The sequence below is a fragment of the Euprymna scolopes genome, chromosome 44 (assembly GCF_053919585.1).
Source record: "Euprymna scolopes isolate OS-2025 chromosome 44, ASM5391958v1, whole genome shotgun sequence".
NCBI classification, from domain to species: domain Eukaryota; kingdom Metazoa; phylum Mollusca; class Cephalopoda; order Sepiida; family Sepiolidae; genus Euprymna; species Euprymna scolopes.
Window position 1 is genome coordinate 6,355,775 of NC_136525.1, and position 23,541 is coordinate 6,379,315.

The 23,541-nt window shown below is 32.0% G+C and overlaps 1 protein-coding gene across 1 annotated transcript in view; it reads right to left on the minus strand.

The window, feature by feature from the left end:
• LOC145268656 (protein GPR107-like) overlaps nucleotides 1-23,541 on the minus strand; it is a 93,534-nt gene that overhangs the window by 1,789 nt on the left and 68,204 nt on the right. Inside the window, exons 5-14 of the mRNA XM_080124141.1 lie at nucleotides 22,406-22,742; nucleotides 18,963-19,064; nucleotides 14,002-14,135; nucleotides 13,052-13,127; nucleotides 12,527-12,600; nucleotides 12,256-12,373; nucleotides 9,743-9,873; nucleotides 7,125-7,218; nucleotides 3,501-3,548; nucleotides 2,571-2,731 (exon numbers count right to left, since the gene is read on the minus strand). Coding sequence (XP_079980267.1) covers nucleotides 2,571-2,731; nucleotides 3,501-3,548; nucleotides 7,125-7,218; nucleotides 9,743-9,873; nucleotides 12,256-12,373; nucleotides 12,527-12,600; nucleotides 13,052-13,127; nucleotides 14,002-14,135; nucleotides 18,963-19,064; nucleotides 22,406-22,742 — 1,275 coding nt within the window. The remainder of the gene's footprint in view (nucleotides 1-2,570; nucleotides 2,732-3,500; nucleotides 3,549-7,124; nucleotides 7,219-9,742; nucleotides 9,874-12,255; nucleotides 12,374-12,526; nucleotides 12,601-13,051; nucleotides 13,128-14,001; nucleotides 14,136-18,962; nucleotides 19,065-22,405; nucleotides 22,743-23,541) is intronic.

Sequence of the window (23,541 nt, forward strand, 5' to 3'; positions counted from 1 at the left end):
TATTTCACAATCAGAAATATCCTAAGTGTGATACAAATAAATTATTTCACAATCAGAAATATCCTAAGTGCGATACAAATAAATTATTTCACAATCAGAAATATCCTAAGTGTGATACAAATAAATTATTTCAAAATCAGAAATATCCTAAGTGCGATACAAATAAATTATTTCAAAATCAGAAATATCCTAAGTGCGATACAAATAAATTATTTCGCAATCAGAAATATCCTAAGTATGAGACAAATAAATTATTTCAAAATCAGAAATATCCTAAGTATGATACAAATAAATTATTTCACAATCAGAAATATCCTAAGTGCGATACAAATAAATTATTTCAAAATCAGAAATATCCTAAGTATGATACAAATAAATTATTTCAAAATCAGAAATATCCTAAGTGCGATACAAATAAATTATTTCAAAATCAGAAATATCCTAAGTGCGATACAAATAAATTATTTCAAAATCAGAAATATCCTAAGTGCGATACAAATAAATTATTTCACAATCAGAAATATCCTAAGTATGATACAAATAAATTATTTCAAAATCAGAAATATCCTAAGTGCGATACAAATAAATTATTTCAAAATCAGAAATATCCTAAGTGCGATACAAATAAATTATTTCGCAATCAGAAATATCCTAAGTGCGATACAAATAATATATTTCACAATCAGAAATATCCTAAGTGTGATACAAATAAATTATTTCAAAATCAGAAATATCCTAAGTATGATACAAATAAACTATTTCACAATCAGAAATATCCTAAGTGTGATACAAATAAATTATTTCAAAATCAGAAATATCCTAAGTATGATACAAATAAACTATTTCACAATCAGAAATATCCTAAGTATGATACAAATAAATTATTTTAAAATCAGAAATATCCTAAGTGCGATACAAATAAATTATTTCGCAATCAGAAATATCCTAAGTATGATACAAATAAATTATTTCAAAATCAGAAATATCCTAAGTATGATACAAATAAATTATTTCAAAATCAGAAATATCCTAAGTATGATACAAATAAATTATTTCAAAATCAGAAATATCCTAAGTATGATACAAATAAATTATTTCAAAATCAGAAATATCCTAAGAATGATACAAATAAATTATTTCAAAATCAGAAATATCCTAAGTGCGATACAAATAAACTATTTCACAATCAGAAATATCCTAAGTATGATACAAATAAATTATTTTAAAATCAGAAATATCCTAAGTATGAAACAAATAAATTATTTCAAAATCAGAAATATCCTAAGTATGATACAAATAAATTATTTCAAAATCAGAAATATCCTAAGTATGATACAAATAAATTATTTCACAATCAGAAATATCCTAAGTATGAGACAAATAAATTATTTCACAATCAGAAATATCCTAAGTATGATACAAATAATATATTTCACAATCAGAAATATTCTAAGTATGATACAAATAAATTATTTCAAAATCAGAAATATCCTAAGTATGATACAAATAATATATTTCACAATCAGAAATATTCTAAGTATGATACAAATAATATATTTCACAATCAGAAATATTCTAAGTATGATACAAATAAATTATTTCACAATCAGAAATATCCTAAGTATGAGACAAATAAATTATTTCAAAATCAGAAATATCCTAAGTATGATACAAATAATATATTTCACAATCAGAAATATTCTAAGTATGATACAAATAATTTTAAAATCAGAAATATCCTAAATATGAGACAAATAAATTATTTCAAAATCAGAAATATCCTAAGTATGATACAAATAAATTATTTTAAAATCAGAAATATCCTAAGTATGATACAAATAAATTATTTTAAAATCAGAAATATTCTAAGTATGATACAAATAAATTATTTCAAAATCAGAAATATCCTAAGTATGATACAAATAAATTATTTCACAATCAGAAATATCCTAAGTATGATACAAATAAATTATTTCACAATCAGAAATATCCTAAGTATGAGACAAATAAATTATTTCAAAATCAGAAATATCCTAAGTATGAAACAAATAAATTATTTCAAAATCAGAAATATCCTAAGTATGATACAAATAAATTATTTCACAATCAGAAATATCCTAAGTGCGATACAAATAAATTATTTCGCAATCAGAAATATCCTAAGTATGAGATATTGTAGTTTTGAATTCCTTGCACTCAATTAAGATGTGTTTAACCAAGAAGGGTTCAAGGCAGGGTATACATATCAGAGGATCTTCCTCTTTTAAAAGGTAGGAGTTGGTAATAAAGGTATGGCCTATTCGTAGCCGGGCCAGGTTAGGGTTATCTCTTCCTTTCTCTTTTTCCTGTATCCCTATGGCCATTCTCCAATGGTAGGAGATATGTGGTGTAGTTTATAGTTTGTGCAGTTGTTCCATGATTCTTGCCACTTGGTGTTTATGTATTTTTTAATAGTTAGACAGGTAGAGATAGATATTTATATATAGAGAGAGAGCAAGAGAGATAGAGGCAGGCTTCTTAAACACACACACACACACACATATATATATATATATATTAGATAAACTTACACTTCCTCCATTTCAATTTCTTCGTCACTATCTTGTGGGACCTGCAAATAGGGATTATCCGAAGCCGGCCGGAATTTGTATCCAGTCACAATGAAGAAAATAAAAGTAGCCATCTCTTTAAACATGGGATCCAACCACTCGTATTTGAATGGCACGGTTATCTACAATAAAAAAAAAAAAAACATGAGGATTAGGCAATTAATTATGATTAGTCAATAAAAAAAAAGAAAGAAAAAAAAAAAGCTGAAAGCATTAGGCCAACCATGTCTGCGGAGGGTCTTAAAAGACCTTCATAATCAAGACCAAGGTCAAGGTTGCTTTGTTTCACTGCATATCAACCCTTTTCGAATTATTTAATGCTGAATTTAGTTATTTTGGAAAAAAGTTTCATGCTTCAATTTGTCATCGGAATCACGAAATATTTTGGAATCGTTCCATCACTAGTATAAATACAAACCAGTTGTGACTTTATACTATTGTTCAGGTGGACGATAAACCTCAACTGACCCTCTCATTTGAAAAAGTCCTATTTGGGTTGAAATAAATTTATGAGATCGGGCTACGTTTTTGGTAATTTTTTTTTTTTTTTTTTTTTTTTTTTTAAAAACATATATATTTCTAAACTTGAATATTTTTTTGAATTTGTATATTTTCATGATAGCAGGGTGGGAAATGGAAAATAGACGAAAAAGGAAAAGAGAGTCGTATCTAAAAGTCCATTGGCCACTTGTGGTCTGGTAATGTATTCTCCACACTTGACCAGTGATGGATGACTTGCCCTTTTGATGTTTCAACAACGTTAGGGAAGTGATGATTCGTCGGACAGGACCTTTCCCAGAGTGACCAACCGAGACCCAGAAAAAAAAAAAAAAAAAAAAAAAAAAAAAATCAGCACTCAAGTGGGTTAAAAAAATTCTTAGAGTTGCTTACCTTCAGTAGATACACGATAATCCGCGTGAAATATATATAACAAACAATCTGAAAGAAATCAAAAAATAGTATGAAGAATTTTGAAATTTAAAAAAAAAAGAAATTTTTTTTTTTTTTTTTTTTTTTAAATAAAAGGGACACTTAACTATAATAAATTTATAATGGAATAACCTATAACCCCTACGTACAATAATATACAGACAATGTAGATATACTCCTCCTTGGGCCTCTCCTTGCCACTAAATTCAAGCCGATTCAGGAAAGATGTGGTTAGGGAATGCCCCTCTCTCTCATATATATATATATATATATAAATATATTATACAATAAAAAAAAATGTAAGCATGAAAAGTAATATGGTTAAGCTTAAACATGGAAAAGTAAAGGACTAGTTGTTAAAACTGAAAAAGAAAAGGACAAGATATTCTAGTAAAAAATATAAATTTATAACTTAAAATATTGCAGCATTAAAAATTGATATAATGTTATAAATTGAATTTTTTTTTTTTTTAAATCTTAATGCTGCAATATTTTAAGTTATAAATTTATCATGTTTTTCACTAGAATATCTTGTCCTTTTCTTTTCGTTTTACTTTTCCATGTTTAAGCTTAACCATACCACTTTTAACCCTTGCATTTTTCTATTGCAATCCATGATTTTTCCAGGCTTTCAATAAATTCACTTGTTCTTTGTTTAATTTCAGTCTTATTTTTTGCCCCCATAAACATATATGTAATAACAATGTACGGCACTCTTCTGCTTTCAGTAAAATACTCCCAGTTATCTCCCTTACATGATTTTATTAGTGAATTAGTAGCAACAGTAGTCGCTCAAGCGACGTGGTTGCTATGGAAACCAGTCATAAAAAACGTCGCTCACCTCATATTTTTTTTACGATTTTGAACACCAGAAAATTCATCTTGTTTTATTGAACGAAAATTGAAAAAAAATTTTTTTTTCACAATATAGCTGAGAAGGTGATCTATAAACTGTAATAATTGTTTGAAATTTGGTCGAAAAATGAGTGAGCGGTGAAGTTTTAAAGCAGTTCTAAATGACTAAAACTGCAACTTAACCATATATTTAAACACAGTAGTAATTGAATGATATATGAGTGTGTATTGTTTAATTTCAGTCTTATTTTTTTTGCCGACATAAACACATATGTAATAACAATGTACGGCACTCGTCTGCTTTCAATAAAATCTCCCCAATTATCTCCCTTTCATGCTTTCATCCTCTGTTTCACGTGCTACTTCTTTTCGCAATAGCAGTGAATTAGTAGCAACAGTAGTCGCTGAAGCAACGTGGTTTCTATGGAAACTAGTCATAAAAAGCGTCGCTCACCCCCTTACTTTTTTTATGATTTTGAAGACCAGTAAATTCATAACTTTTGCTTTACTGAACGAAAATTGAAAGTTTTTTTTTTCCACAAGGTGATCTATAAACTGTAATAATTGTTTGAAATTTGGTCAAAAAATGAGTGAGCGGTGAAGCTTTAAAGCAGTTCTAAATGACTAAAACTGCAACTTAGCCATATATTCAAACATTGCTGTATTTGAATGAGATATATATGTGTGTGTGTGTGTGTGTGTGTGTGTGTGTGAGTAAGTAAGAGAATGGTAGTTTATTTGAAGCATTGCTGGTAAATATGTTGGTATTTATGAAGGCTGATAGCAATGCAGAAAAACTAGAATGAGAAAAGAATATGTGAAGGAAAACAATATTTGGCATAGAAATCTTCACAATTATCGATTTACTAAAATTTTTAGATTGTTAAAAAATCCCGTTAATTAGTGCTTTATGTCCAATTGATGGTTGAACATGGTTAAATTTATGCTCATTTTTGCATTAAATATTAATCTCTATTAATCAAACGGATACCATAATACTTAGTTTGCTGTACTTTATCATAAAGATCGATACACAATTTCAGCCAGATCGATCCAGTAGAAAAAAATGCAACGGACAAACAGATAGACACAATAAAAATATAGACTTTAAAATAGATCTTTCACGTATCAAATTAGTAAAGATGGGATGGACTGCTAATAATAAAAATAACATCCAGGATGGTGAAACAGCTTTTAATTGAAAAAAACTGGCGCTTCTACAGAATTCGGACGAGATTTTGTAGTCGATAAATGGAGTTCTCGGATAAAACGCAATGATTTCAACTGATTTTTTTTGTCAATTCTAATAAGTTACAATTGATTGATTTACGTGTCTTTTGGAATATGACATCTTCAAAATAAAAAAAAAAAAAAAAAAAAAAAAAAAGAATGGTTTCAACTGATTTTTTTTGTCAATTCTAATAAATTACAATGGTAGCTTCCAAATTATGCAGTCGAAATCACCTGAATATTACTGAATTGTAAAAAAAAAACAAAAAAACTTTAATCGTGGTAGCAGGTGAAAAACTGCCACCATCTTGTTTAAATCAAAATGGAAAATTACCTCCCTTTTGAACTCTGAGTTATACGATCATTTTCATCAAATTCTATTTTTTTTTTTTTATTTTCTTTAATAAATAATTTTCTACCTTTGCAATCTTTGGATATAATCATACAAGGAATATGTAGATACCATCGTTTTCATGTGAATTTCAGTTTTACGATTTCTGAAATTTCGTCCCAATAGTGTAGAAACACTGAAAAAACAATACAAAAATAGAACCTATGAAATCGTTAATTCACAATCCTTTTTGCAATTCAACCATATTTCGCACAAATAAATGGCAGTCTGTGTCTTATGGGATGGAAGATCGCGTTGCGCGCAAGAGCATTAGTAGGTACGTGATCAGGATTGGTTGGTTGGTTGTTTTTGTTTTACAGCATATCAACCTTTTTCAGGTTATTTAATGCCGAATCTAGTTATTTTGAGGAACGATTTTTAATGGAGTATATTTTTTTACGTCAGATTCTATTTAACCCATAGTTGGGACCCTAACAGGTACTACCACTCCGGGTCAGAGTGGACCTGGGAGCAATAGCAATTAAAGGGTGGCTCCACACTCCCCAAAGCCCGCAAGGTGGGGCCTTCATATCCAGGACCAACGTGATCAGGAGAAGAGGTAAAAGATGTAAAATGTTTCTTGATTCCCTGGGGAACATACAGTCGCAACGACGCTCCTTCAACGGACCCGGTTCTGGCCGGTCCTCTTCAGTTCGGCCCATGTCCTAACGGCAGCTCTGGTCTCAGCCTCAATGCTTCTTTTTCATGTCTGCTTCGGGTTACCAATTTTACGCTTGCCTTGCGGGTTCTATTCAAGGGCCTGCCTGGTGATGTGGGATGCAGGCTTCCACAAGGTGTGGCAAATCCAGTTCCATTTTTTTTATCTATGTCTCAGAAAGATCCTAAACATCAGACGATCCCCAAAAGATGTAAAATGACGACGGGAATGGCGGCATCGAGGAAGGCAGATTCATAGCAAATGAGATATCGAAGAAAGACGTTCAACGCAAATGGATTGGTGAGAAAGGAAGGATCAGCGGAGTCCAGGGAGCGAGTATCCGGCATCTATGGAAAGTCGGTGGGGAGGGGGCGTCAAAGAAGAGAACTAGCATATGTTGAACATCGGAAGAAAATAGGTTTGACGAAAAAAGTGCTGAGTAAATACTTACCAAAATGTAAAATTGTCTGAATAACTTTAGCTTTGTTAGTGAGATAACCGCTTTCCCATCAGTCTGAGATGCATCTTGCAAATGGCGGATGGACCTACAAGAACAAAAAGAAAAGAAAACAAAAAAACACATAAAATGGCACAAACAAATATATGGCAACCGAGTCCCACATACAAGCGTACACACGAACACAAAACTGGTAACATTATGCTAAACTTAATTATCTCCCTTTAATTCTAGAAATGCTATTCTTTGCCACAAGGGGGGACGATACATCCTACTTCTGTATTTGCTTCCTTCTCTCTTCCTCACTCGGATTTCGGACCATGCAGATCGCGTTGAAACTACTTGACAGTTTTGCACCCACACAAAGCACATTTGAACCCTCACAAAGGACTCTTGTAGTGTTTTCTTATTCCTTTTCGGGAATGAACTGCTTAGCATTTAATACTTGTATCCATTTTGTTAATAACTGTGCATTGGTTGTAAATATAATTACAGCAAATTTCGTGGACTCATTTCTTGGCAAAGGGGAGCATGCGACCTTTCTCTTTATTCCCTTAACAAAAGCGGGCATCATTCGCCCGCTATAGTTAAATAGAAAAAAAAAAATGGTACAAACAAATAAATAGGGGGGAAAAAAATGGCACAAATAGGGGGGGATGGCACAAACACATAAATAGGGGGGTAATGGCACAAACAGATAAATGGGGGGAGGAATGGCACAAACACAAATAGGAAAAAATGACAGATAAATAGGAAAAATGGCACAGATAAATAGGAAAAATGGCACAATAGGAAAAATGGCACAGATAAATAGGAAAAAAATGGCACAAACAGATAAATAGAAAAAAATGGTACAAACAGATAAATAGGAAAAAATGGCACAAACAGATAAATAGGAAAAAATGGCACAAACAAATAGAAAAAAATGGCACATGTGGAAAATATAGATGAAATAGATATTTAGATTTAAAAATAGATGGAACAGCAACAAATTAAATCCTTTTTATTAAGCAATTTTAGAATCGGAAATTGTATTGGAATTGGCAATCATATTGAAATCAGTAAAAATATTGGAATTGTTCGATCACTAACACACATTGACTCGTTTGAAATCTCGGATGCAATACATAAAGGGAAAACATTGTGAAGATGGCAACCTTTGTCTTGTGAGACAATGGTATTCTGCATCTAGTCTGGTGCACTGCAGCATCTGTTATGGCTATACAGTTCGAAGATGGAGTTGTTGCCTCTTCAGATGTGGGCCTGGGCAAATAAGGAGACCTAGGTTTGCCCAGTTACCAGGACTCCCCCCCCCACCCACCTCGGTGATGTGGACAAAGTCTGATGGAAAGATAATTCTCTTACACACACGTTCTCACTTTTATATATATACTAGCAAAAGTACCAGTCATTGACTGGGTTCAAAAACAGCCTACAGAAAATGGACTGATTTATGAAAGTATGATAGGTTATGAAAAGGAAGGGTTGTAAAGAGATAGCTTCGACTTTGGGGGTATCAAAACCAAAACAAAATATGATGAAAGTAAAAATAAAATAGATAAACCCCATAATTTATTATACCATACCTGTTCACACTGAAACACTTATCACAATATTCTGTGGATCTATATTAAAAAACCTTGTTAATCTTTGTGACATGTTTCCATCCCATAATTTTATTATATCATATTTCTTCAAACTGAAACATAATTATCAAAGTATACTTACGCAGATACATATGAAAAGTCTTTATTAAAGTTTGTGCCTATTTCCATTCTATAGAGCCCAAGTGCGAACGCATACCCCACAATTTTATTATACCATCCCTATTTAAGTTAAAACATACTTATCAAAGTATTCTTATGTACATCTATAGCAAAAACACTTGTAAACGTTTTTTTTTTAATTTTTTATTTCCATACTTTGTGGACCAGGCGCGAATGCAGACCCCACAATTTTCATGAACCACCGTTCTGCCAGATCAAACATACCCATTCCTGTGTCTCGATACATCTTCTTCTATCATTATATGTAATCAGTTTTTTAAAATAGTCAACCATATAGGAGCCTATTCGTGACCAGACACACACACATTCAGCTTTATATTATACAGGGTGGGCCAAAATAAGGGTCCTATTTTTAAAAATTCATAAATTCATTTAAGTTTTAAGAAGTGTTTTTCGGCCAAAATTTGTTTTGTTTATTTCAAAAAAATCTCGGAAGGGTCAGTCTACACACACATAAAGTTTGGTGAGTTTAACTTTTATTTTGTGGAAGTTATTCAAATTTAAAGATTAGGACCCTTATTTTGGCCCACCCTGTAGATAAGAACAAATTTAGGTAAAAATGGCACAAGTAAATAAGGAAAAATGTCACAGTGAGTTTATCAAAATCTTGGACAAAATGCATTAAAAATATTCAGAAATTTGTCAAATTAAAAAAGAAAAAAATTTTTACACCACTCCTAAAAAATGAAATTCTAATTTTGGCGCTTTTAGAATTGAAATTGAAAATTTAGAACAGAATTGGTAATTGTATCAGAATCGGGAGGGGGGGGATATTGCAACTGTCATATAAGAAATACAGATGAGGGCATAACCACCATGTCTTACCATACAACTGGGAAGAGAATAGCACCACAGCAAAGTAAGTCGACAAGAATGAAGATTTCTTTCCACACGGTGTATTGCGATTGGCCTTCTTCGCTTTCCTCAACAATTATCCAGGCTACGTTTGCAAGCACCTGTGACAACGAGAGAGATGGTGGAGAGATGAAGATAAAAGATTGTATTATTTAAATGAGATTGGCATAAAAAGCAAAAAAAATGAAAAGCAAAAAAAATGAAAAGCAAAAAAAATGAAAAACAAAAAAAATGAAAAACAAAAAAAATGAAAAACAAAAAAAATGAAAAACAAAAAAAAATGAAAAACAAAAAAAAATGAAAAACAAAAAAAAATGAAAAACAAAAAAAAATGAAAAACAAAAAAAATGTGAAAAACCCAAAATAAAAAAAAGAAAAAGAAATTTCATTTTCTTTTAAATCTCATTGCAGATGTTCAATTGCAGATGTTCAATTCAAGATGTACGAAGGATACCAAAAACATCATACAAAATAATCTGCCAATCTACAATAAAATCTGTTTCTTTGCTTATAAATAAATATAAATCTATCTAGTCACACAAAAGTTTGTAAAAAAGATGCGCTTTTTCAGAAGAAACGCAAAACACACAAAAGTAGGGACAAATCGGAGACATAGATGGACAAGAGTGTAGGGGGAAGAGAGACAGAATGACAGAGAGAGAGAGAGAGAGAAAAGAGATAAAGAAAGAGAGAAAAGAGACAGAGAAAGAGAGAAAAGAGACAGAGAAAGAGAGAAAAGAGACACACAAAAATGAAGGCCATGAGAGAGAGAAGCACACACACACAGACAATAAGGTCAAAGAAACTTAGATTTATAAGGAAGCCATCAGTTCAGACAAGCAAGAATTTATAAGAATCAGTAAAACAATAAGTTTGTTCCATAAGTGATGGTCAATGCCGGGAAAACATCAGATTGTATTGCACATACGCAAATTCAGGATCTCGGCAAAGCAAGATTATTATTTTTTTTTTTTTTTTTACACGGTGGTCACCACTTATCAAGGCCCGGAAGCCACTCAGGGATAAGGGTTATTGCAAGTACATTACGTTAGTGTGGAGATTTGATGAAGTGTTTACTTAAGGGGGGGGGGCGGTTCATTAGGAATTTGTTAACGTTGGACTTGAAGACATCCAAGTTGTAGTCAGGTGGGAAGCAGGCATAGGGAACAGAGTTCCACAGCCAGATGCTAAATCCAATTGTTAACATAATTCATTTAAAACAAAAGAAATCAATCAACATTCTGATTGAAGAGTGGGGGTCATAGAAAATGACCTAAATAACCGAAACAATGTCAATTTTAACCTGGAATGGAATGTCGACCAAAGACGGAAGCATTCCAAAGAGCACAATGAAGCATTCAATACAAGATATAAGAAAAAGCATTCGATACAAGACACGAGTTAGACAGCGGCTAGATGAGTGACATTTTTACCGTCTCGTACAGACGCACCCACCACCACCGACCAAACCACATTCCAATTCTTTCTCTCGTCATATTCCATCAGTCGATAAATGCAAATAAACTTGGATTGTTGACTTAACAAGTTTGTCTATTTTGATTTCAAAAACCATGGTGTAAGAATAAAAGTGTGTAAATAATTTTACCTGCATTTGATAAAAGTGCAACCAATAAACGACATAGAGCCGACTATATAACAAATACATATATAGTCGGCTATATATATATATATATATATATATATATATATTTGTTATATAGTCGGCTATATATACTATATATATATATATATATGTTATATAGTCGGCTAGATATACTATATATATATATATATATATATGTTATATAGTCGGCTATATATATATTTGTTATATAGTCGGCTATATATACTATATATATTTGTTATATAGTCGGCTATATATATATATATTTGTTATATAGTCGGCTATATATATATATTTGTTATATAGTCGGCTAATTATATATATATATATATTTGTTATATAGTCGGCTATATATATATATATATATATAGAGCCGACTATGGGACAAATAACAAATATATATATAGAGCCGACCATATAACAAATATATATATAGAGCCGACCATATAACAAAAATATATATATATATATATATAGCTGACCATATAACAAAAATATATATATATATATAGCCGACCATATAACAAAAATATATATATATATATATAGCCGACCATATAACAAAAATATATATATATAGCCGACCATATAACAAAAATATATATATATAGCCGACCATATAACAAAAATATATATATATATATATATATATATATAGAGCCGACCATATAACAAATATATATATATATAGAGCCGACCATATAACAAATATATATATATATATATATATAGAGAGAGAGAGAGAGCCGACCATATAACAAATATATATATATAGCCGACCATATAACAAGATAATATGAATCTAATCCGCAAATAAAATAGATTTTATAAAGATAAGGATTGAATCGTTCAAACTCACTTGCAATGGAATAATGATGATAAAAAGTTTCTTTTCTTTATCACACAACATGTGTTTGATGAAAGCCCAACCAGCGCCAATGAGAAGAATCGTCGTAAAAAGGAGGGCACCTCGCATTCTGTGTAAAAAAATAAAAATAATTGGTTGGCAAGCATTAAAAGACGGAAATACTTATTGGTATTTTTTTATTGTCATTTCAAAATTACATTAAAAAAAATGTTATATATAAAAGATGAAGATTGGAGGGAGAGGGATGACAAGTTTTACTCACAGATAAACAATGTAATAGAGAATTGCCCAAGCTTCTTCGTGAATACCTTTTGTTTCAATAAAATGAAAGTTGATCTGAAAAGAAAAAGAAAACAAAAATTCAATTCATAAAAAAGACAGGAAAAAAAAAAAAGACCGAAAAAGGTAAAAAAGTAGACAATAAAATAGAAATCACAAAAAAAGAAACTGGACAAAAAAAAATGGAAAAAAAAAAAAAAAAAAAAAAAAATCACCAAATAGAAATGGACAAAAAAATAGATATAGACAAAAAATAGAGATCACCAAAAAGAAAGACAAAAAAATAGAAATCACCGCCCCCCTCCAAAAAAATAGACAAAAAAAATTAGAAATAAAATAGAAAGACAAAAGAAATAAAAATCATGAAAAAGACAAAAAATAGAAAAACATTGACAAAAAATAAAAATAAAATTTTAAATAGAAAAAAATTAAACAAAAAAAATAGAAATCAGCAAAAAGACATCACAAAAGAAATAAAATAAAATAAAATAAAAATAAATAAACTTACTGCATGGAAAAGGCAGGAAATGCTTTTGACATAAACAACACCCAACATCAAGTAATGCATTTTGTAAACATCTTCACTAAAAAAAAAAAAAAAGAAAAAATCATTTGTAAAAAAACAGAAAATATTTTTTTTTTTAATTTCACCAAATTACAATAACAGCAAAAAAAAAATCATTTGTAAAAAAAAAAAAAACAGAATATAAATATTTTACAATAACGACACCAAAAAAAAAATAAAATAAAATAAAAAGGATGAATGTTGAACACAAAACAAATTTTTCTTTGAAATCAAAATGAATGCAAAAGTTGGGCTCGTTTCTCACATTAATGTTAAAGTCAAAAGAAAGAACTAAACATCAGGAAAGTTTGACAATTTATTACCCACTGCTTTATGTATATATGAACTTTGCCAACAAAGTTAACTAATTTGCATACTGTCATGCAAAATGATACTTTATTAATTCACTATACTTTGACAATGTTATTGATAATTAATTTGATGATGGCTCTGACGGAGAGCGGGAGAGGAGAGAAGGTAGGACAGGGACGGAGAGAGGAGAGAGGACGGGGACGGAGAGAGGAGGGGGACGGAGAGAGGAGGGGGACGGAGAGAGGAGGGAGGACGGGGACGGAGAGAGGAGGGAGGACGGGGACGGAGAGAGGAGGGAGGACGGGGACGGAGAGAGGAGGGAGGACGGGGACGGAGAGAGGAGGGAGGACGGGGACGGAGAGAGGAGGGAGGACGGGGATGGAGAGAGGAGGGAGGACGGAGAGAGGACGGAGAGAGGAGAGGAGGGAGGACGGGGACGGAGAGAGGAGAGGAGGGAGATAAGGGAGGGGGAAATGGGGGGAGAAAAGGGAGGGGGAAAGGGGGGGTAGAAAAAGGGAGGGAGGGAGGGAGGGAGAGAGAGGATAGATGAAGAGAGAGACAGAAACAAAACAGTTATTTACCTGGACCGTTGTAAGACAAAGAGCCAAGCGCAGCCACTAAGAAAGAACACAAAACTGCAAACAAAATTCATGATGGGCAGCGGCATATCCCCGGCGGACAGAAAGTTCCCGTTATTCTCCTCGATGAGAGTCAACTGAAAACAGAGAAACACTGGGTAACAAATCTCTATATCTATAAATGTCAATATTTGTCTGTGCGTCATATATATGATTAATGAAAATATATATATAGCAATTAAACTTCCCACATTTCATCTAGTGAGGATTTGTCAAGATATTCAATAGAATTGATGTTACTGTGTTTTTATATATTCACCTGGTATTAAGTTTGCTTGTTAATCAGATTCTTTGTTATTTCTATGCTCATTTTCAGCAAGGAATGGGTGTGCGTTTACTAGACAAAGGTTTACTTGACTTGCAACTATTTTTCTTTGTTTATAAGTGGAGAGGAGTTGGTCATCTTTTTTTGCATATTAAAAGGTGACCTAGTTTTACTTTTCTTATCACTTTGTTTTTGGTGGTGATGGGGCATTCTACCGGATGCCAAACATTCTACCATTAGTTTTTCTTGATAGATTGATCTCAATAGTTTTTTTTTTTTTTTTCAAGAAGAAATTGTTTGAGATTTTATTATCTCCCTTGCCAGTGTAACAGAAAATATTACCCTGTAAAAATTATTTTTTATCTATAAGAAAGAAAGACTATTTTTAGGATTGGATTTTTTCGATTTTCGATACTTATCCAATGAATTTCTATAGAAAACATATCTAAGAACACTGCCAGACATATAAATTATCTTTGTGTGAAATTTGAAAAAGATAGGCTCAACTATTTCGGAACCAAGAGGAACTCTCTCACACACACACACACACACACACACAGCGACTTCTACATAAGTCGAGAGATTATAATATATTTATATTTTTATGTGTTATTGTCCTGAAGTAAACTTTATTTGGTCCATTTTTTTGCTTCTGCAGTTTAATAAAATATTTGAGTTTGCATGAAATGGATTCATTTAAACATATATTTTCATAACTTACTACCTAGCTCTACTCGCGTATTGAGCACCGTTGGAGTAAATACTGAAAAATCGATAATGAAAGATTATATCCCCTTATAAAATTTTATAGATACATGAAACAATCTTCTATATATAATATTTTGATTGCGGAAATTCTCCTCTGAATCAAATATACAAATTTATTATGTTTACGCTAATATCTACCATCTTATGCAACTTTTGAACCCCATTTACACCAAGCGACACTGGATTGCCTTGCTAAACAAACTTAAAAATTCCAGATGGCCCAAGGAATGATGAAATATTTTCTTTTTGAAGATAGTAGAAAAATGAATATTGAAATGACAATCTATATATATCTATAAAAGTGAAATTGTCTGTAGGTGTGTACATTTCCCTACCAAACTACTCTGTCAATTTTCAGTCTACAGACTCGAGATTTGACATAACGAGTATTGAGATTCGGGAAAATTTTTTTTAATCAGTTTTCGGACAGAAATTTGGCTGTTAAGGGGTCAAAGTTCAATGATTTGACCTTTGAAAACTCTACCAAACTCCTCTGCCAATTTTGGGTCTAAGCACTTGAAATTTTAGATGTAGGTTCCTTGGACGTGGATCAAACTTTGAGTTCAAAACAATAAATGTTAAGGGGCCAAAATTGGGGTAGTAGTTAAAATTTAACCTCTCAGCCAATTTTTGGTCTAAACATTTGAAGTTTTACATAAAGTGAATTCAGACATAAGGCAACCTTTTTAATTGGTTTTTGGCCAAAAATTGGCTGCCAAGAGGTCAAATGACCAAAAGATTTAACCTTTGTGGTCTCTAGCAAACTATTCAGCCAATTTGGAGTCTAAACATTTGAAATTTTACATAAAGGGTATTTAGACATGCAGCAAGCATTTTAATCTGTTTTTAGGCGAAAATTTGGCTGCTAGGAGGTCAAAGTTGGAAGAGTTGACCATTGCAGACTCTACCAAACTCCTCTGTCAATTTTGGGTCTAAACACTTGAAATTTTAGATGTAGGTTACCCGGACACGAGTCAACCTTTTTAATATATATATATATATATATATATATATATATATATGATGATTGCAACGTCTTGTCAGACGAGTGCCACTCCCTCAGATATTTAAAATCCATGAGCCCAAATGCCTGAGGGAGTATCTATACAAATATGATGTTACAGCTATTGTACGACAGCTAAGTCTCTCTCACGGTTCAAAATGTTGAGATCCAGCAACAAGCAAGAGCAAGATAGCCAGCAACAAATTAAACTGCAGACCAGCTTAATGTGGGTAATGGTCTTCCGCTTTATGGTTTTTTAAATCAGAGATTGGCTTCTAGAAAGGTTGCCTTCACCACGGCTTACGGGAGCCCTCTCCACCCCAATACACATATACATACACACACAAATATACACGGTGCTAGTTGGCTGTTGACCCAGAAAAAGAGTTCATTCGCCCTTTGGCGAATATATATATATATATATATATATATATATACAGGGTGACCCAAAAAGAAAACGGGCCCCAACTATAATTAGGTCCCATTTCTTAGTGTTTTGTCCGAATGAAATGAAACTTTGGTCATAACTAGTTTATTATATTCAAAACATCACATCAAAACACTAGGGTCTTTGGCCTTTTTTTCTCCGTTCTACAGAATATGTTCTAGATGGTCTCCATTTAGCTTTTGTGTTTTTTTTATCATCCTGTACACACACACACGTGTGTGTGTGTGTATATATGTATATATTTTTTATTTATTATTTAAAACAGTAATCAACGTACACGCGTGTTTCGAGGTAATTAACTCTCGTCAGCGTAGCTCAACTGTTTCTAGGGATCGAACGTCAGACCATGTTTACCACAGTCCGGTGACTTAACCGTTAGGCCAGAAACCCTAGATTAATTTTACTGTTTATTTTTATCGCTTATAAATTTAGATTTGTTATTGTTGATTTTTCAAGCGATACATACGGTTAATATTGGCTCCGCCTTGAAGCTTTTTTTTTTTTTTTCTTTAATTAGAAAGTCGCCCTTTAATTTGTTTGGACGTATATAACGTTTTTTATTTATTTCTTAAAACAATAATCTAAACATGCATGTTTAGATTATTGTTTTAAGAAATAAATAAAAAATGTTATATACGTCCAAACAAATTAAAGGACGACTTTCTAAGTAAAAAAAAAAAAAAGCTTCAAGGCGGAGCCAATATTAACCGTATGTATCGCTTGAAAAAAAAAACAAAAAAAAAACAACAAACATATGTTTTATTACCGTTTTTTTTCTGTTAAGTTACATTATTGTTTCATCTACACGACCATTTTTTGGCCGTTATGTAGCCTCCTCAGACTTTACAGAAAAGTTTGTTTATGGTGGAATGAAGGATGATTCATTCCTTCATTCCACCATAAACAAACTTTTCTGTAAAAGTCTGAGGAAGCTACATAACGGCCAAAAAACGGCCGGGTAACTGAAACAATAATGTAACTTAACAGAAAGATACGGTAATAAAAAATAAAACGTATATTTGCTCTACATCAGTATTGAGCACTTTCTTCAGTTTTTATTAATTACCATTTCTACTATATATATATATATATATATATATGCACATAAAGTTATGAACAGTACATAGGGCGCAAGCACAGCCGGGCTGAAGTGCTAGTTGTTAAAAAATTCTAACTGCCAGTCATCTGTTTTAGTATTTGTGAAACTAAAAAAAACTCTTTGTCGATCGTGAAGCAATGAACAGCACAAACGAGCAAAAAGATTAAAGAAAAACCAAAAAAAATGGCACGTTTACTTTCCTAAGTCCGAGCCGATAAGGAAATAGTAGCCACGTATTAATAGGTTGGTTGTTTTTGTTTTACGGCATATCAACCCTTTTCAGGTTATTTAACGCCAAATTCAGTGATTTTGAAAAAAATTATTTTTATAGAATATATATTTTTTTCAAGTTGGTTTCTATTTAATCCATAGTTGGGACCCTAACAGGTACTACCACTCCGGGTCAGAGTGGACCTGGGAGTAATGCCAATTAAAGGGTGGCTCCACACTCCCCAAAGCTTGCAAGCTGGGGCCTCACCATCGGATATAGTTTAAGGTCATATTCAGGACCATGTATTAATAGGAGACCTCACACAAAGGAATAATTTTAATAATGCTAGAAAATGAGTTTAAAAAGAGTCGCCAATCTGATAGGCCCTGAACTGGCATCTAAGCTTCAGCCTCTGTCCCATCGACGAAACGTTGCATCCCTCTGCTTGTTCTACAAGTATTTTAATGGTGAATGCTCTGACGAACTGCAGACACTTGTGCCCCCACGACGTAGACACCCTCGACAAACCCAACAGGCAGCTAAATCCCACCCCCACACAGTAGAGATCCCTAGACGTAAAAGATCTTTCTACTCCAGTAGGTTCTTCCCCAGAACCGCTAGACTCTGGAATTCCATTCCAGGTTCCTGCTTCCCTAACTGTACTGATATGCAGAAGTTCAAGTGCAACGTGAACCGACATCTTGCTGCCCAAATGCCTACATAGTGCCCCAGTAGTTGCTGCCCCTGATAGTAGCCCCTACACCAAAGTGACAATGTGCCTTGTTTGGGGTGAAAATGTAATAAAAAAATAAAAAAATAGAAAACAAAAAAAAAAAAATAGCTGAGAACCAATTTCGGGGTGAAAAAAAAAAAAAAAAAAAAAAAAAAAAATGAGAGCAGATCTCAGAGATGGAAATAGAGATACGTTCATTTCGTAGCTAATCTCTCCTGGCAGCATCATTCGTTTCCTGGCTAATCTCTCCATGCAACACGATTATTGGCTCTGTTCCACTTCCATAAATCATAACGCATGCCTGGTAATCAACATAAGAAAAGGAGCTTTCCAAGCAAAAGTACTCGCTCGAGAAATGCAGTAAGATGCATACTTACCGACAAATTGACTGCAGAGTTAGCAGCCTTGTAGTTTATGCAGTTGTGGAAGAACAAGTTGTAAAGACCCTCTTCATTGTCATTTTTTATGTAGATAAGAAACTATAAGGAAAAAAATAGAAACATTTAGAAAAAAAAAAAAAATAGCAACATGTTTAATACTGCACAAATTGCGTTTTCAACTGACTATCTACTCTTGTGATGACTATATATATATATATGAGAGGTATGGTTGGTTTGTTGATTTAACCAGCCTATCAACCTTTTTTTGGATCTATCTATACTCCTATAAATTTGGGTTTTTTGTGTATTGATATTCATATTAAAAACCCTTTTTTTCTATTTATTTACAAAGAAAATATAACTGTTATATATGGGTCGTGGAATTGCATCCGTCTGCAAAAAATCTAGCTAATTTGAATATTCTTTTAAACATTCATTTTTATTAATTCCCTATTAGTTTTTTTTTTTGTTTTCTTATGGGATGGTCACCTTTAGTTAACTAAATTACATGTAATTCATGCAGATATTCTACATGATTTATACTTGTGTAATAAGGTTATAGTAAACACAAAACTATATATTTGTTTTGAAAAATTTTGCCTACCAAACTCCTGTCGCTTTTTGGTCTACAGACATGAAACTTCATATATAAGGTATTTGAACCTATGCAAAACTTTATATTTGGGTTTTAGCTGGGGAAAATCAGCGCAAAAATGTGAAAATTAAAAATAATGGAAAATTGCCAGGTGAAGGTCGAACGACAGCATTACGATTATGTATGCGTAACGTAATAGCTATTGGTTTATCTTTTAATTTTTAGCTTTGCAGTGAACATGTCTTCATAGTACAGTCATTAACGTCAAAAGAAAAAATTAAATCATAACGTAAATTTTTTATTTCGATTCTCAGTGGTGGTGCACAAGTCATTTTTTTTAAAAACTTTTTCAATGATTATTATATATTAGGTGCAATAGGATATAATAAAAAACACAATATATGCAAATATCATGTTTAAGTGTATTTTACGAGCAGGCAATGCTGCGTGGCCTGCTAGTACATCTATAAAACTGAGAATGTGTGAGCGTGAGGAAACTTCTCAACCTATATACTCAACAAATTGTTGAACTACAGACTTGAAATTTGGTATACAGGGTATTCAGACATGTGGAAAACTTTAATTTTAGTCTACATCCAGAAAAAAAGAGCTGCTAAGTGGTCACTATGAATATTCAAGTGATGTTTCAATGTTATTAGTCGTTTAAAGAGATTTATATTTTGGGGTAGAGATTCATTCTTTTTAGGAAGTTTAGGATATTAGGGTTTTATTTTTCAAAGAGGTCTTTTACATTTGTTGGCCCTGTAAAAAAGTGTTTATGAATGTACACAGACACGACAGAAAATAGGCACGACAGAAAATAGACACGACAGAAAATAGACACGACAGAAAATAGACACGACAGAAAATAGACACGATGATAAATATTTGTTCCTAAATATGTGCTTATTCAACTTTACAGATAAGAATAGTGCTGAAATAACTTAGAGTATCATTTATATTATTTATATATTAAAAAGTCAAAAATAAAGAAAGATGTATGTACCCGTGGAGGAAAGAAAAGTCGTCCACCAAAAATCACCTAAATTGATGGAGTAATTTTATTTTATTGTTTATGCAGAGACTTTATCGTGCTATTTTTTAAATAGTAGATACTACTGCACTTATGTCACTGTGCTGAAATAATAATGTGGTACTCTTGCATAATTTGACCCAAATTCTCGTGAATTCCCGTCAAGCATGGGTCGGGTGAGACAGACAATCATCGGTGTTAGCCGAGCGTTGTTCAAATGTTCAAAGTTAATATATGCTTATTTATATTTACAGATAAGGATAGTGCTGAAATAACTGAAAGAGTATCTCGTGAAAATTGCATCTAACAACATTGAAGCAGGACACGAATCAAAGGATCATCAGATCTATCAGAATTTCTGCGAGGACGAATCGTGGATAAACATAAAGGTGGTCTTAGTCAACACAAAATATTAGGAAAACTTTCAATACTCTTTTCTACTGTTAATAGAGTGATCGTACAATTCGCAAGAGAGGACAAGGAGTGCACAAAATCTCATCCAGGTCACCACAGGCCCTCTGAAAGAATCTTGCATCTTGTGAAAAGAAAGGTTGAAGAGGATCCTCAATGCAAAGCCTCTGACATTGCGACACAAGCTGGTGTCAGTACCAGAACAGCTGTCAGGTATCTTTGCAAGCTGGGCTACTATGGTAGAGCTGTGAGAAGGAAGCTTCTTCTTCGTCCTGCTAAACCAAAACTTATGAAGAATGCTTGATAAAATTATTTATGACAAGAAATGGAAATACAAAACAATTAAACGACCCGGATGTAAGCGTGACACAAAAAATAACACACGCTATTGTATTAATATATAGATGTGCGAAAGATTTGTCGTCAGTGTAAGGGACCTTTATGTCACTTATTTTAAACCTTTGATGAACTTTAAAGAAAATATGTGTCGTATACGTTTAGAAAGCCAATTCACAATGCATTCTAAACATATAGGATGCATATTTTCTTTTATTCAAATTTAATCAACACTAACCCATAACTGAACTCAAACCACCTATGTAAATCTCATGTAGCCACACACCGTTCCAAAGAGACTGGTCCTTTTTCTTCAAATTAACAACATAGCAAGAAATAAGAAATTAAAAAAAAAATCTGAAGACGGAGATGCTCCGAAACGCATAAATTTCAAACAGGTAAAATATTTGTTTATTTACGCGTTGTGAATTGACTTTCTGAATGTATGTGATATGTATTTTTTTTTTATTCAAATTTAAATCAACACTCCCATGATAGCACACTTTTATATATATATATATATATATATATATATATAGATATATATATGTTTGGAGGTACAGAATTTATATACAGTTTTGAATAAAATAGGCGGAAGTTTCTCAAGAGCTCTTTCAGCTATCATCTCAGCAGGAGAAAATCGATAGGGTACAAAATAATATTATGTCGAAAAGAAAAAAAAACAAGAAAAAAAAACAAGAAAAAAAAACAAGAAAAAAAAACAAGAAAAAAAAACAAGAAAAAAAAAGAAAAGAAAAAAAAAAAAAAGTACTTTTGGCACATTCAATAAGTTCCCCATTACAACTCTTTTTTTTTTCGACATAATATTTTGTACGCTATCGATTTTCGCCTGATGAGATGATAGCCGAAAGAGCTCTTGAGAAACTTCCGCCTATTTTATTCAAAACTGTATGCATATATATATATATATATATATATAATATTCAATAGAGAATTGGTTCTGTAATAATGAATCAAAAATTTGCATGAATTAAAATATATGTAAATGTACTTTATGACCATGCTAGTCTGCAAATCAGAGTTAAAAAAAATGGTTAAACTTACGTAAGCTGTGTAATAATCTCCAACTTTATTCATTTTAATAAAATCTTTCACTATTCCATTGTCATTGCTGCCATTCTTCGGTTTATCTTCAGTCTTCTTGACACTGGCAACAGTTGGAGCCGCCTTGGGAGATGTGGGCTTCACAGTCTTATTCGAAGTGAGGGTATCCGAGACAAATCTTTTAGATCTGTCAAGCAGGTAGCTGTCACTCATGATGGAACGACGAGGTTTACGAGAGCTACGTCGGAATATTTTATACCTGTTCATGAAGCTTTTGCGATCGAGCGTAGAGATGAGTAAATTGCTCAAGTCTTTACTCTTTTTTTCAACCACAAGCCTGAAAAATAAATTTATTATATATATATATATATATATATATTCTTCAGAATGATGTAATGCAATAAATCTACTGGTATAGAAATTCAGTGATTATCGATCTTATAAAATATTATTGGTTGCAATATTTTATAAAGACAATCCCATCTAAATAAAAATTGCTCCATATACCAGATAGAGCAAATAAATCATAATTTAGTCATTTTAACTTTATGACGTGAAATGGTTAAATTTCAAATCTAGAATTTTTATTATATGCAAGACAAAGAATACATTTCAATAAGTATACTTATTGAAATGTATTTATATATATATGTAGTAAGTTATAAAATATATATGGCGATTAAGCTACACTGTATATTCCGCGTTTCATCCACTCTAGGACTCTTTATAAGCCTGAAGAGTCCTAGAGTGGATGAAACACGGAATATTCAGTGTAGCTTAATTGCCATATATATTTTATAACTTACTAACTAGCTCTACCTACGTATTGAGCACTTTGGAAGTAAATACTTAAAGTTTACGCATAAATTTATACTTTCGTATATTAATTTTTGTGAGTAAATGAAGTAGTGTGCATATATATATATATATATATATATATATATATATATATATTATATATATTATATATATATATGTATATATATTAGGCACAATGCTTCAAGCAAACTACATATATATATATGATTGAAACTCATCACTGTATGAAGACTTTATTATTTGTTTTATAACTTGATAAAGATATTATAAGACTTTTATGCTTTATTGTTTCTTTTGTTTATCATTCGTAGTTGCAC